The 14,845-nt window shown below is 38.5% G+C and overlaps 1 protein-coding gene and 1 pseudogene across 2 annotated transcripts in view; both read right to left on the reverse strand.

Annotated features, from left to right (window-relative positions):
* Acad11 (acyl-CoA dehydrogenase family member 11) overlaps window positions 1-14,845 on the reverse strand; it is an 88,372-nt gene that overhangs the window by 36,016 nt on the left and 37,511 nt on the right. For both annotated transcript variants that reach the window (XM_021243521.2, XM_004834236.4), the window contains 3 exons: window positions 5,679-5,756; window positions 4,685-4,823; window positions 75-182 (listed from right to left, as the gene is read on the reverse strand). In XM_021243521.2, the coding sequence (XP_021099180.1) occupies window positions 75-182; window positions 4,685-4,823; window positions 5,679-5,756 (325 nt within the window). The remainder of the gene's footprint in view (window positions 1-74; window positions 183-4,684; window positions 4,824-5,678; window positions 5,757-14,845) is intronic.
* Window positions 10,694-11,444, reverse strand: LOC147825235 (ubiquitin-like protein 4A pseudogene; annotated as a pseudogene).

Consider the following 14,845-nt stretch of genomic DNA (forward strand, 5'->3'; position numbering starts at 1 on the left):
CCCACACTTCTTCAGCTCACCTGTAACTTCAGGATGCCTGATCATGTGAGGGGAGGATGGTGATTTGCCTTTACCTGTCATACAGAAGGCAGAGGTAATGTCCCCTAGAAGAAGAGGCTCCAGCCACTGCTGCTTCTGTTCCTCACTTCCATACAGGTGCAGCACCTCCATGTTCCCCGTGTCTACACATAAGAAGAAAAAGCATGTGTTTTACATTTAAGTTGGCCACTATGAAATCCATAACTTATGTAGATGATACAGGCATGCATCTTTTGAGAAAATGTTTGCTAACAAATATTCTGAAACATGCATTAAATATAATTTTCAATGAAGGCATGCCATAAATAATTATAAGTACATGGCACTCAGTGCATATTAATTTAACTTGTTCTGAATTACAGACTCCTGCCCACTTCATCCTAGCAAAGCATGGTTCTAATAAGGTCTAAGTCACGGGCCTAAACCGTGCCTGCTAGCTATATTGCAAATCTTGTATTTCCTGCTGGGAGTAATTACAGTGCCCTTAGAGAACAATTCATATTACATGTCCTCCCAAGACTCCAGCTCCTCAAACTTACTCTGTGGTTTCTAACTTCAACATGTTTGTTTTGGTCAGGCCTTCTTGCTCAAAGTTTCCTAGTCATTCAAAAGTAAATTAATGTTTATGAGTCACTCTCCAAGAATCTTCAATTACCCAGTCCAAAATACCTCCTTCCTCTGAACTTGCATAGCATTGTTGTCTTTTTGCTTCTAATGTCACTCTTACCTTTGTGCAAGACAGACCACCTAGAAAAGTATTAGGTCCTCCCTTAAGCAGATGACAGACCAGAATCCCTGCCTTGAACATAAAACGGCAGTGATAATTTCAAAGATCCATGTTTTTCAGTACATGACACACCACGGTATCTTTCTCAGCTAAAAAGAATGCTTTATGTGTGCCATAAGCAAAATACTCCACATGCCTCTATGATTTCCATTGCTATCCAAATCTCTAAAACTGCTATCTAAAACCACTCCCTGGAAAACTTATTACTTCAGATTTGAGGAAAAGTGCTTCAGTATCGCCTCTTATCATGATGCCAAGGATAGTTACTGAAATGCCTATGGAAACTGAGATAAATCTAAGTAAACTCAAGACACGTTTGTGCTCAGTTAAAACACTTTTTTTTTCCCCAGTACCAGGGATCAAACTCAGGACCTTACACTTGTGAGGCAGGCATGGTGCCGCTGAGCTAAATCCCTGGCCTGGTTAAGACACTCTTAACAACCAATATTATATTAAGATGCACAAAATTCCTGGTAGATTAACACAAGCTTAATTTTTTTTTAAGTGCGGGAGAAAATAAGCCTTAGGTTATAATTAATGAAACTCACTGTTTGCTTTCTTTGCTCATTTTATATTGTTTATTATAATTCAAATAAGTTAACTATTGAATAAAAATTCCTCAAATTATCAGTTTATTCTGAGAAGCTAGCGAAGTTATAATGTATGAGTGGGGAAAATAAGTCCAGTTACTTTAACAAAGTAATTTTTTCCCACTTAAAATAATCAGCCCAAAAGCTATAAAATTTTCCAGTAGTAGATTTGGGATTGAAATTACTATTTCTAATTACTATTATGTGATTTACTGAAAGGTGAAAAAAAACCAAAAGACAAATTGGAAGACTATGTTTCCCATAAGCTTTTATAGCTACAGTATTTGGGAAATGATTTGGGTAAGTTACACAGAAGCTAATCTTTTATATTTAAGAAGCCTCCCAAAGTATTTCATCAGCCTCAATTAGATTTCCTTCCTTATCTTCTTTGGAAATGCTCCAAAACACAATGTTCAAGGGCTTCATGAAGATAACTCCAGTACAAGAAGAAAACACTTATTTTTCTACTTCCAATTTTACCTCTTATTTGGCTAGGAGAGTTCCAACTAATTCCTTAGTCAAAGAAAATGTGTTTTCCTGCCCATTTAAAAAACTTCAATAATCTTGCAATATCATTTGAATGGCAAACTGATAGACTCATGAAATTTTACTCCTAAGAAAAAAATCCATGAACATCTAGTGACAAGAGAGCTCACAGGTCAAATGAAAAAATAGTGATAGAGCTGCATCTGCAAGTAAATCTTCTACAGCATTATTTGTCATGATATGGCCCATGAGTATAATTATGATTAAAAGAATATGGTTCACATCCTCTAGAAAGGAAAATAGAATAAAATAAAAACATTGGATTAAACTCAGTGGAAAACATCTGATAATAAGGCAAAGTGATGTTTCATGAAGTTTTTCAGTAATATATAGGCATATTTATCTATCCATCCACTCATCTATCCATCCATCCATGCAGCATCCATCCATCCAGGAACATACACAAACAACTACATATGCTACATACTGGGTCAAAATAAAATATATTTCTTACTATGAATAGCAATAAAACAATTTAAACTAGAACACTACCCCCAGTTTATTTCCCCTTCCACAAAAATCACACTACCTATGTAGTTTCTTTCTTTTTTTTTTTTTTTTTGGTACCTGGGATCAAACTCAGGACCTTGTGTTTGCCAGGCACATGCAGAACCACTGAGCTAAATCCCCAGCCCTGTAGTTTCGTGTATTAGCTTCACACAATTGAAATGAAATCTTTAGAAACTCTACAGACAGTTTCTTACAATGTACTACAAGCAGTAATTTGATATATCAGTGTTTAGGGAAGGGAAACCATGTCAGGGACAAGTTCCTCATCGGCAGAAGTCTATGAACTATCTGAATAGGGGCAAAGAAATGAGAGTCTAATATGAAGCTACTTTGCTAAATCTAGACTATATTTTCTCTCTGAAGTCCAATATGGTTGCATATAACTCTTTTTGGCAGATTAACACTGCATTAATGCTTGGGGAGAGCCATAGAATTACTGTCATACAATAAGCATAAAAGGCAATACTGAGGCCCAACTTTTGCAGGAATATTATTGGATATAGTACCATAATCATCCTACTATAAAACAAGCACTCGTCCTTAACTGGTAGCATCCAAATAACCAGAGTACCTTGGATGGAAAAAGATATTGCAAGGGTCTACTCTAGATGCACTAAATCTGAATCTGTAACATGGTGCCTAGGAATTTGGATATTTCTTGAAGGTTCTTAAGCAAGTCTGAAAATCCAGGTTTGAAAACACTTGTTACAGATGACATTCCAGGTTTACTCCCTCCTTTCCCCATCTTTCTGATTTGTCACAAGTCCTTGGAGGTATCCTTGACTTCTCCATTAACCCCTATATCTAATCAAGAGCTCCTCTTGGATCTGTCTGCAAAATATATTTAGAATCTTTCCACTAATCACCCCTTTTCACTGCTGAACCACCATTATCTCTTACCAGAATACCCAAAACAGATTTCCTGCTTCCTATTTTCCCTCATTTCGTCAATTCTCAACCCAGCAGCCAAAGTGCTCCTTTTAAAACAGATCCCATCTTGTCACTACTCTGTTCAAAATCCCTATTGGCTCCTCATCTTCTTGAAAGTATAACTACCCAGCCCAGGAAGCCCTTAATCTTTAATCTCTTCTTCTACTATTCTTCCCCTAGCACACTGGCTTTCTTAGCTATTCGTGTAATACACCAATCGTATTCTCCCCTTATGGCAGTGATGGCCCAACCAGTGGCACAAATGTTATTGTGTTTTTCTTTTAGGACAAAAGATGTTGATGTTTCTTTCTTTGGTACCAGGTATCGAACTTAAGACCTTGCACTTGTGAGGTAGGTACGTTGCCAGTGAGCTAAATCCCCGGCCCAGATGTTAATGTAGAGTTGTTTCTTCTAAAGTAAAACCTCAGTACTGTATTCAGGCTTAACTGCAGTCTTGGCATTTTGTGATCAATAAGTGGGTTTGGGGTTCACAGTCTGGCACTCGGTCTCTAAAAGGTTCACCATCACTGCCTTAGGATCTTTGAGTTTTCTGTTTCCTCTGCTATGATAACTCTCCCCTACATATCAGCCTAAGTCAATCAAATGCCATTTTATCAATGAGGCCAATCTTGACCACTTTATTTTAAATTATAGCCCATATTCTGTCCCTCAGTGTTCCAGAGCTCCTATATCCTGATCTGTTTGCTTTTTCTTTTCAAAGTACCTTTCATCTTCAGATTAACTGCATAATTTACTCATTTATTATCTTTGTTTCCCTCTATTTGTTATTTTTGTTTTCCCTCTATTAGAATTTGATCTTTGAAGGCAGGGGTATTTTTTGTGTATTACTGTAGCATATTTTATTCATTGATACACTATCAGGACCTAGAAGAATCGTTAGCACATAGCAAGTAATCAATAAATAACTGGTGAAGGAATGGAAAGATAGTGAAGCTAACAAAAGATTTGGAACTCTATACATTCCAACAGGTTGTGGAAATATCCATCCCTAATCAGGAAATCAAGATCCTTATATAACCAATACCTTTGGTGGCTACTTCTACTTACCAATACTCATAAGGTAATGATGTTTAACAAAAGAATAGCCCAATGAAAAAAAAATCAACCTTATTTTTTGCAATTAAATCAAATGAACTGAAAAGTAAAATTAGAGTAAAATTTATGTAGACTGTGTAGAAAAACTTTCTTGTAATAAAATCAAGAAAATTTAAACACTACTCAAAATATTGGAGAAAATTCTGTTTTCAATTAATGTAGTAACCTGGTGCTTGGCAGTTAAAGATATTTGGAGCAAAATAGCATTTCCCAGTTTCTTCAGCAATCAAGGCATAGTCCACCTGTCTGAGACCGCTCATAGCTGGCAAAAACAAGTTCCAGAGGCCCTCTGCTTTGGCCATTTCCTGTGAAGGTGATGAACATGCCAAAGTGTAATGACCACAATGTGATGACTTGAAATAACTTAATACTTATGGAGTTACTCTATTCTACAGTTTGTAAAACCAAGAGGCTACTGAATTCATTATAAATCAACAGTTTTTTAAACTGTTATGGTAATGTCTTTCTAACCAGGCTTCCTTAGTTTTGGCTGAAAAATTACATTTGCTTACTTTAGAACTTCTTGTTAAATTGTAACTATTATAAAATCTCCCACATTTGAGTATAATTATGCCTATAATTATAACTTATTTTATACATTTATTTTTTTTTTTAAAGAGTAAGGAATATTTACTGAGGGAAAGATAGCTCCTGCCTGAGAGGGACAGGAGGGTACACCCAGAAAGTGGGTTGCCCCTATACATTTCAGATTTTATGTGTGTTGCTGACAAGATTTTAAACATGAAATATGGATTAGGCCCATATGAGACAAATGCTGCTTTCTCTCTTTCCCTCTCTTCTCCCAAATCTCTCTCCCTCTCCTTGTGCTCCCAAGCCTTGTGCATGCTAGGCAAGCTCTCTACCACTGAGCTACATAGGCCTCCAATACCCGGCTTTGATTTCAGGCTCAATTTAGTAATGGATGATAATAAGTAGCTTTGATCTTTTTTTTCTGAACAGATAAGGAGGCTATCTTCATCACATGCCATAAATAGAGTACCATATGGCCCAATTTATGTATTATAGATTGTATTTTTAAATTTCCTTTTAAAAAAGTTATTACTGATATAATTAGCCTTTACATACATAACAGCAATAACAAAAGCTAAGGTGTGCAAAAGCACTTGTAATGATATTTCCAATGTTAAAGGTTTTCTTACCTTGAGTTTATCAATCACTGAAGGCTGTTTCCACCTCTTCACTGAATTTTCATTTTGAACATAGTACTCAAAAACTTCCTTAAAATAATAACAGAAAAAAAGTTAGCTCAAGTTAATACAAAATAAACAATGTCATATAGATACCATCCTATGTAAACATTTTTAGGTGAAGAAACTTTTAAAGTTGATATTAAATCAGTAATATATCTTTTTAAAGCCAGACACAAAATAATAAAAAGTCTAAAGTTCTGCTACTCGCAAAATTATGCTGCCTCAATATTAGACAGTAATAATCTCACATTCATTTGGGTGTTCCATTTCCACACTATGGCACACTAGATATCACCCAAATAAAAAGACTAGGTAAAATATTTAAAGTAATTCTAAAAGACATTTGATAATGCATAGTTGAGCTGAAGGGAAAAGGCCTGGAACTAAGCCCAACTCTTCAGATGTGTGGGAAGACTTGAGAAAAAACTTTGAGCCATGGTATCCGATCTATGTTAGCTTCAGACCTGGGCTTTAACGGGCTACACAGCAAGGCATCAGGAGACAAAGCCAAGTAGCACAGCAAGAGGGAGGTTCAGAATCACCTCTGTCCTCCACCAAATCCAGCATGCTTGATGGATAAAATCTAAGTAGAAAATAAAAACAGAAAACAACAAACAGACACATACAACAAAAATCCCCAGCCCCTCAAAGACAGACCAGGGAGATTGCAGATGCACAGATGAGTCTTATTTCTGGTGGAATAGGTAAAAGAAACATTCCTAACCCAAAGCCTACTTTCACCCAAGTTTGGGATCTGAATTCAAGACCTATGTGACCCTAAATTGTCAAGCCAAAAATTAATATCACTGGAAACAGCCCCTCAAACACCTGGCAGAAACAAAAACAAATTCTCCTGCAAAAAAAGAGCTTTAAGCAAAAGCCTTAAAGAGGTCCCCCAGATAAAACTGCATTCCAAGGAAAGTGAGTTCACCATGAAAAATTACTAATGACTAAAGGAACCAGGCCACCTTAATCAAGAATTAGCAATAATCCAACAAAACAGTCACATTTCCCAAAGACTATAGATAATGATCAGATGTAGAATATGAAATATTTATGTTTAAGAGACTTGAAGAATAAAGGAAGAAATTAAAAGTATGACAAAGGACTATCGAAATCGACAGAAAATCTGAAAAAGAACAGACTGCAACTCAAAGGAAAAGAAAATTTCAGTAATTAAACTCTATGGCAGTGGTTCTCAAACATTGGTGAGTATTAGTAGCCTTGGGGAAATGGTGAAAACAGGAGCCCGAGCCTTATCTTACTTCAGTGAGACTGCGTGTGCGTGTGTGTGTGTGTGTGTGTGTGTAAGAACTTTTAGGCAATTCCGACACACTTTGTAATTACAGAACTGTTGTTATGTGGAGAGCTGAACAGCTGTCTAAATGCAACTAAAAAAAAAATTGGAAGAAAGTTATGAAGCAATTATTCAGGATGTAGAAGACAAAGTAAAAGAAAATACCTGTCTTCAAATTTAGAAAGAACAATGAAATCAGAACAGTAAAACTTTCAAAGAAAAAGAAAAGCTGTTAAAAGGAGGAAGGGAAAAAATAGAAAGATTATTGATAATTAAATAATTAATATGAGAACTGACTTCCCATAGCAACAAATGAAGCCAAAAAGAAGTAGGATAATGTCTTTAATTGCTAGGAGGAAATAGCTATCACCCTATAATTCTGTATCTAATACAACTTTCTTTCAAGAATTGGGGCAAAATAAAAGTATTACTAAGAAATGAAGTCATTATTTCTTCCTGTGCCACTCTCTGCCCCCCCACCCCAAAAAGAGACAAGTAAAGATTAACAAGAAAAAAGTTTGCCAGCAGATTCTAAGGACGTTGATTGTAGAAGAAACATCTGAGTTGCAAGAAGGAATAATTAAATAAATATGTGGGTAAATCTAAATTAAAAGCTAGTGAGATAAAATAACAACCTCTAATTTGTGCACCTAAAAGAAGATACAACAAAAATATAGGACTATACTGGCACTCTCCAGTATTTTACTAATATAACATCTCTGTGCCTATTATTTTTTTCTACACTTAGGCCGGTATAATTATTGGTTAAAGGCTATGAGCAGTGTCAAAACCCTTCACCCATGTTATCACATCTTCTACAAAGAAACACTCCAATAAGCAATGTACTGAAATGTTCCTTTCGTTGAAGAATGGCTAGTTTATAGTACTGCTATGTACACTGAGAATTCAAGAAGGCAAAGGCCTGCACTTTCAAAGGCAGCAGGGTGAATATCTCTCGTCATTTTTCTCAGGAAGACAGTTAAACTGGAAGATTTCCTGTTTGCGGATGTTTATTATTTCCATCCTTTGTATTGCAATAGAAATAGTCAATGGTAGTGTGTTTGGTAATAAATATATTATGCAATACATTTAAAATTTCCTCATTTCTGAATACCTCTTTATAATATACTTATGAGAAATTTAAATTATGCTAGCATTTAATGCTTCATATAATAAAGTCTATCCATTGAGAAAACTGAAAAATGTACTGTGGTCAAGGAGGACCTGACTCTACTAACACAAGGTAATCTCAGAGAGAGTCAGCAGCTGCAAGAGAAACAATGGACCAGGCTAGCGGCACTAGCCCCAAGAAAAGCTCATGGTTATTGTTAACTGCAAAAACAGTACAGGGTTTTACTCTCAAAGGAACTCCTTCCACAAGACACAGTAGGGTTGGAGAAGAAATCCAGTGCAGCACCTGTCATATTTGAAAGTGTTTAATTGTTTAAGACTCAGCTACAGAACAACTATAGAACAGCTGTAGGTTTCTGGGGTCACCTTCAGAGTTTCTGGTGTTACCCTACCACAGTGACTAGATGGGTGACAGCCACAAGAGACAGTTGTAGAAAGGGCAGAGGGTAGACACAGACCCTCTGAGCAGCTTAGGCTAAGGCCAGGAAGGAAATGAGGGTTGTGTCCTCTGAGTTGAGAAACTAGGTGAGTCATGTGTAGTTTTCAGAGGTGTCTGGTTCTGCAAGTGCTGACATTCAATCCAGTAAACTTCTTGAGCCCTGCGCCACACTGCCTATACCTAGCACAGTGCTGTTTGCTTTCCCAATCTGCCAGTGTAATCAGAGATACATGTTGGCTTGGACATTTGCCTGGAGCAGTAGGGTGTCTCACAAACTCACAGGCTATAAAGGTAGGAGAAAGCCATGATATGGGGCAAACAGAGGGTCATGGAAACTGGGGAGTGAACAGAGCCCTAGGAGGGACACCATTGACCAACCACACCCAGCAAGAAAGGCAGGGAAGAACTCAGCATTTACACACAAAAACATGAATGTGGAAAAAAAATGGAACTTAATAGTTACTCAGTATCCCTCCCTCATATCTGACGGATTCCAATCTACAGACTCCGGAAAGAAAATACACATTCAAAAACACAGAGAAGGGCTGGGATTTGGCTCAGTGGCACCCATGCCTGCCTTGAAAGCACAAGGTCTTGAGTTTGATCCCCAGTACAAAAACAAAACAAAAATACACAGAATTTTTTGGACTAATTTCTTTTTTTCTTCATTGGTTTTTTGGCGGCTTGGTGGGAGGAGATCTTTTCTTGTTCTTTTTTCTCTTGCTCTTTTTTGTTGATTGTTCTTTTCTGTTACTTTTATCTAATTGTATTAATTTTCCTTTACTTCTTAATAGGATTCTTTATCTTATTTTGTCTCCCCCTTGACTTTTTTTTTTTGACCAATGAAACAATAGCGTTTATTTGCGGAGGCATGTGAGACAGAAGCTATGCTACTGAAACAAGTGCTCCTTGGAGGCGGTGGCCTGGGATGAAGCAGGAACTGGAGAAAGTAGAGGGAGGTGGAAGAAACTGGGAATCTCATCAAATTGTTCATCTGCTGTGTGTCATCAGGAAGTTTCCTGTATTGTGAAACCGATTACTAGCAACCAAAAGCAGCCTTGCTAACAGAGTTCTGTGTGGCTCAGTTTCCTGCACACACACACCTTTAGTGTTCTTCTCAGAATACATTCCCTGACTGTAAAGCATCATGAGCTACAATCTCAGTGGGTTCCTGCTGCATGATATCCCCAGTAGGTCTGTCACCTTCCCTGCATGGGGACCCAGGGACACCTCACCAAGGTCCAGGCAGGTGCAGGCTCCTCCAAGGGACCCGCGCTGATGAGAGCACTGGCATCGGTGACCCTACACCCTCCAGCTCACACTTCCGCTCCCTCTCAGCACCCAGTGTCCCTTGAAGGCAGTGAGGGGCCTGCTAAGTGCATATACAAGGCAGGGGAAGTGCCAGGCACCACGCTGTCCCGCTGAGTCATCTGCCTGCCAAAGAAGTGAGAAGCACCCACTTCCAGGAGGAGAAGCCGAACAAGGGGCCCAGAGAAAAGCCAGGTCCCCGAGGGCTAGGACACCCCCTGTCCAGCCCATGCTTGGCTATGGCTTCACTTTTGGATTCGGTTTGTCACTGAACATAAGGTCAAAGGTCCCCGCAGACTTCCCACCCATGGCCGGGAGGGAGGAAAGAAAGGGATTCAGGTTGGAGAAGTGGCTCTCGCTGCACAGACTCAATGGTTGGTGACCCAAATGGTACAGTCACTTGCTCCAAGTCATGGCACAGGGCTGTGTGACTTTCCGACTCCCCAGCCCCTAGATCACTGCCCCTTCATCAAGACATGCTACACAGACTGCAGCAGCCAAGGGGACACAGGATGGCAGGCACCTGGCCTCCGAGGAGGTTTGCCAAGGGCTCTCCCAGATGCAGCAGAGGTCAGGAGGTTGCACTGGGCAGCAGTGGCCATTTGTCTCCCTGTAGGCCTGGGATGGTCACACAGGGTGTAATCACAGTGCACTGAAGCCCACCCTCCCTGCTCACAGCGCACCTGCTCCTCCTCACACCAGGCATTTCATGTTGCTGCTGGGCCCCTCCACCGTGCCGTCTCACCTCTGCTGTGAGGTGGAAGAGAACCAGGTAGAAGGGCTGTGAGGGATGCCAGACACCTAGCGAGAGCTGGGGCACACACCAGCTGTTATTATCAGCAGCCAAACTGCAACATGAGAACACATTTAATGAAACATGCAGCTGTGGTCTGGCCTCGGGCTCCTCCCTGACATCCAGGAATGCTATTTGGGGAATCCCTTCTCTACAGCCTCAGTGCCTTCTGGTTGCAGGAAGCAGCTGGCCAAGCATTCAATGTCATCCAGCGTCAGGTGGCTCAAGGACCTGTCATAATCCCTCTGGAGTTGTTCCAGGACCCTGCTGACATCTGCGGCACTGAAGTGGTGGGCCAGGACTTCAGAGGCCAGCTACCAGACAGGCGCAGGTGGGGGCTCAGCCCCAATCTGAGCAGCCTCTTCTTCCAGTAGCACCTTCTCCAGAGGTTTCACCACCAGGTTGAGCTTGGAATTGGGTCCAATGCTGTAATTGGACAGTTGTTTCCCATCTGCTAGGCCCTTGCCCTTGAACAGCAGCCGCTGCTGGCACACAGGGACTTTCAGCTTCTCGGAGACCTATTGCTTCACCGTGGCCACCAACTCATCCTTGGGCACCTGCAGGCTGCACTCGCGGCCCTGGAGCGCCTTCACTGTCAGCTGCATGGTGACCTTGGTGGCGTCCACGACAGCCCAAGCGCACCCAACGGCCTACCACCGCGCACCACCGCCCTGGGCATGCTCTGGAAGGGCCTGCCTCCACCTTGTCTTTATTTTTCCAAGTTCACTTCTTTCATTTTCCCCTCCCCACTTCCCTCCATTTTTATTGGTATTACTATTATTTTATTTATTTATTTTGGTTTTTTGAGAGAGGGTCTCACTTTGTAGTTCAGGCTGGCCTTGAACTCAAGGTGATCCTCCTGCCTCAGCCTCTCAAGTGCTGAGATTACAGGCATGCACCACTACACCTGGCTTACCATTAAGCATTATTAATCTTTAAATATTTAGTTGACTATTATTATTGTTGAATTATTTTCTATTGTTAATAGTGGTATAGTAGTTGCATTTAGTAGATATTTACTATATATTAATATTTGCTTTGTCTTTGTGTTTATATTATTGTAGATATTTTTTGTATTGTTCAGGAAGTATAGAGTAGTTTTTATTGGTTCTTATGGTACATCAATATGTGGTTTGTATTTGAATCTCTTATTGTTGTTGATTTGATTGCCATTCCCAGGGTGGAATAGTTGTTGCTATTAATTGTCTTTTATTGTATACAAATATCTGGTTTACCTTGTTGTCACCAAGAATACTGAGGCACTTCTGGAGAACTGGGTACTGGGCCAATTACACTGTGCCCTCCCTTCTTATATTAATGGAAGTGTTTGATCTTGGGGAAGAGGCAAAAGCCTATAGTTAACCACGCCCAGAGTACATCATGGGAAGGCAGATACTAATTAAAGGGATCTCTAACAAAGTCTTTCTACTATAATTCACCCTCAACTGTGAACACGCGTGCGCACATACACACATACACACACACACACACACATAAAACAATAGAAACACAAAAAGTTATGGAACAAATGCTTCCAAAATCTCCCAACTCCCCCAAAGCTGATCCATGGAACATCAATGTGGAGGAATTCAAAAGTCAAACAGCTGAATTATATGAAATGATAAAAAAAAAGAGACAAAGAAAAACCAGATCAATAAAGTGCTCAGTGAGTTAAAAATAACTAAATAGACAACTTAATAAGCAAAATGATCAGTGATCTTACAGAAGACAATAAAAACCTAGCTGAGCTAAATAAAATGATATAAAACATGAATGACCAGTTTACCAAAGAATTAAGAGTCCATGAAAAGGTATCAAACAGAAATCTAGGAGGTTAAAAAATTCTATTCAGAGTACTGGTAGCAGAAATGATCAATGTGAGGACACAGTGTCAGAAGTAGGAGATAGGGTTGATGCAGGTGACTATATACACAGATATACCTTAAAAACAACCTAAGAACATGAAAAATGGATCCAACAGCTGCTAGATGATGCAAAGGTCAATCTAAAATCAATTGGAATTAGTAAAAAAATCAGAAGATAGCACAAATGGCATACAAAAACCTATTTATAGAAATAATAGCAGAAAACTTTCCAGATATGAGGAAAGAATATAACACATGGTAAGTGAGGAATATGGAATCTTAAATAACCATGATCAGAAAAGCACTTCTCCATGATACAACACAATCAAAAATCCCCAAAACATGGGAATAATCTTAAAAGTTGTTAGGAAAAAACTTAAAAAGTACACTTATTAGAATTACAGCACACTCCAACATAAAGCTTAAAGCCAGAAAAACATGGAGGGAAGTGTTTCAAATCCTAAAAGAAAATAACTTTCAACTCAGATTAAAATATCCTGCAAAACCATCTTCAAAATTGATGGAGAAATAAAGACTTTTCACAACAAAGAACACCTTAAGAAATTTATCACCACCAAGTAGCACTTGAAAAAAAATTCTAGAGGATACCCTAAAAAGAGACAATGAAGCCAATAATGCCAAAAAGCTTAATGGAATGAATACACTAGGTACGGAGAGCAGTTAAGCAAAAGAGAAGAAAGGGGGAATCTGCAACAGGAGGATAATGCAATGACAGGGATGTCAATAATTTTTAGTAATAACAGTGAGAATGGTCTGAATTCTCCAATCAAAAGACACAGACTGGCAAAATGGATCAAAAAACAAAATTCAGTGGTATGTTGTATACAACAAACACATTTAATCCAAAAAGAAATTCATAGACTAAAAATCAAAGGACAAAAAATAATATTTCACCCTTGATTTGGGAGCCCAAACAAGCAGGAATAGCTATCCTATATTCAGAAAAAGTGGACTTCAAGGCAAAACTGATCAGAAGAGGCAAAGAAGGTATACTGGTTAAGGGAATAATTCAATAGGAAGAGAGAACAGTTATAAATATATATACACCTAACACTGACATACCAAACTTCCATAAACTAACACTACTGGATATAAAAGATCAGATAAACCCTAAGACAATTATAATGGGAGAACTCAGTAGCCCACTATCACATGTTGTTAAACTAGACAAAACAACAACAACAACAACAACCAAAGAAATAGCAGAGCAGAACCAAACCTTTGAATAAATGGACTTAATAGATATCTACAGAATATTCCATCCAACAACAGAATACATATTCTTTTCAGCACAGAACTTTCTCAAAATAGACTACATACTAGCCCATAAAACATGCTGAAACAAATATAAAATAATCAAAAATTTCCCATACATACATTATCAAATCATAGTGTAATGAAACTAGAAATCAATGGCAAAACCACAGAAATTATACAAACACATGGAGATTAAACAATATAATGTAGAGTAATCAATGTGTCACAAAAGAATCAAATGATAACACCAGTACAACATAACAGAAACTATGGGACACAAAGCAGTCATAAGAGGGAAGTTTATAGCTATTAATGCCTACATCAGAAAAACAGAACAAGCTCAAATAAATAACCTAATGCTGCACCTAAAGGTCCTAGAAAAACAAGAATAATTCAAATCCAAAGCTAGTACAAGGAAGGAAATTATAAAGATTAGAGGAGAAATTGATGAAACTGAGACTAAAAAACCAATACAAAAAAAGCCAATGAATTGAAAACCTGGTTCTTTGAAAAAATAAAGTAGATAAACCTTTAGCCAATCTTAAAAAAAAAAAGACCCATATCAATGCAATTAGAAATGAAAAAGGTGAAATCACAATAGACACTGCTGAACTCCAGATTATTAGTAATTACTTCAAAAAACGGTACTCCAACAAATTGGAGAATCCAGAAGAAAGGGATAGATTCCTAATACATATGAATTAGTAAAACTGACTCATGAAGATATAAAACCCTGAATAATCCAAAAACAAGTAATGAAATTGAGGTAGTAATAAAAAAACCTACAAACTAAGAAAAGCCCATGACCTGATGGATTCACCACTAAATTCTATAAGAACATCAGGGAAAACTGAAGAGAAGTATTCCTCAATCTCTTTAATAAAATAGAAGGGAAAAGAGTACTACCAGGCTTATTACTAGACACATCCATTACCTTCATTCCAAACCAAACAAGGACTTAAAACAACAAAAAAAGGGCCGGGGATTTAGCTCAGTGGTTTCGCC

This window comes from Heterocephalus glaber, unplaced genomic scaffold, assembly GCF_053883595.1.
Source record: "Heterocephalus glaber isolate CG9 unplaced genomic scaffold, H.glaber_assembly_v1.0 deba00001504, whole genome shotgun sequence".
Taxonomy (NCBI): domain Eukaryota; kingdom Metazoa; phylum Chordata; class Mammalia; order Rodentia; family Bathyergidae; genus Heterocephalus; species Heterocephalus glaber.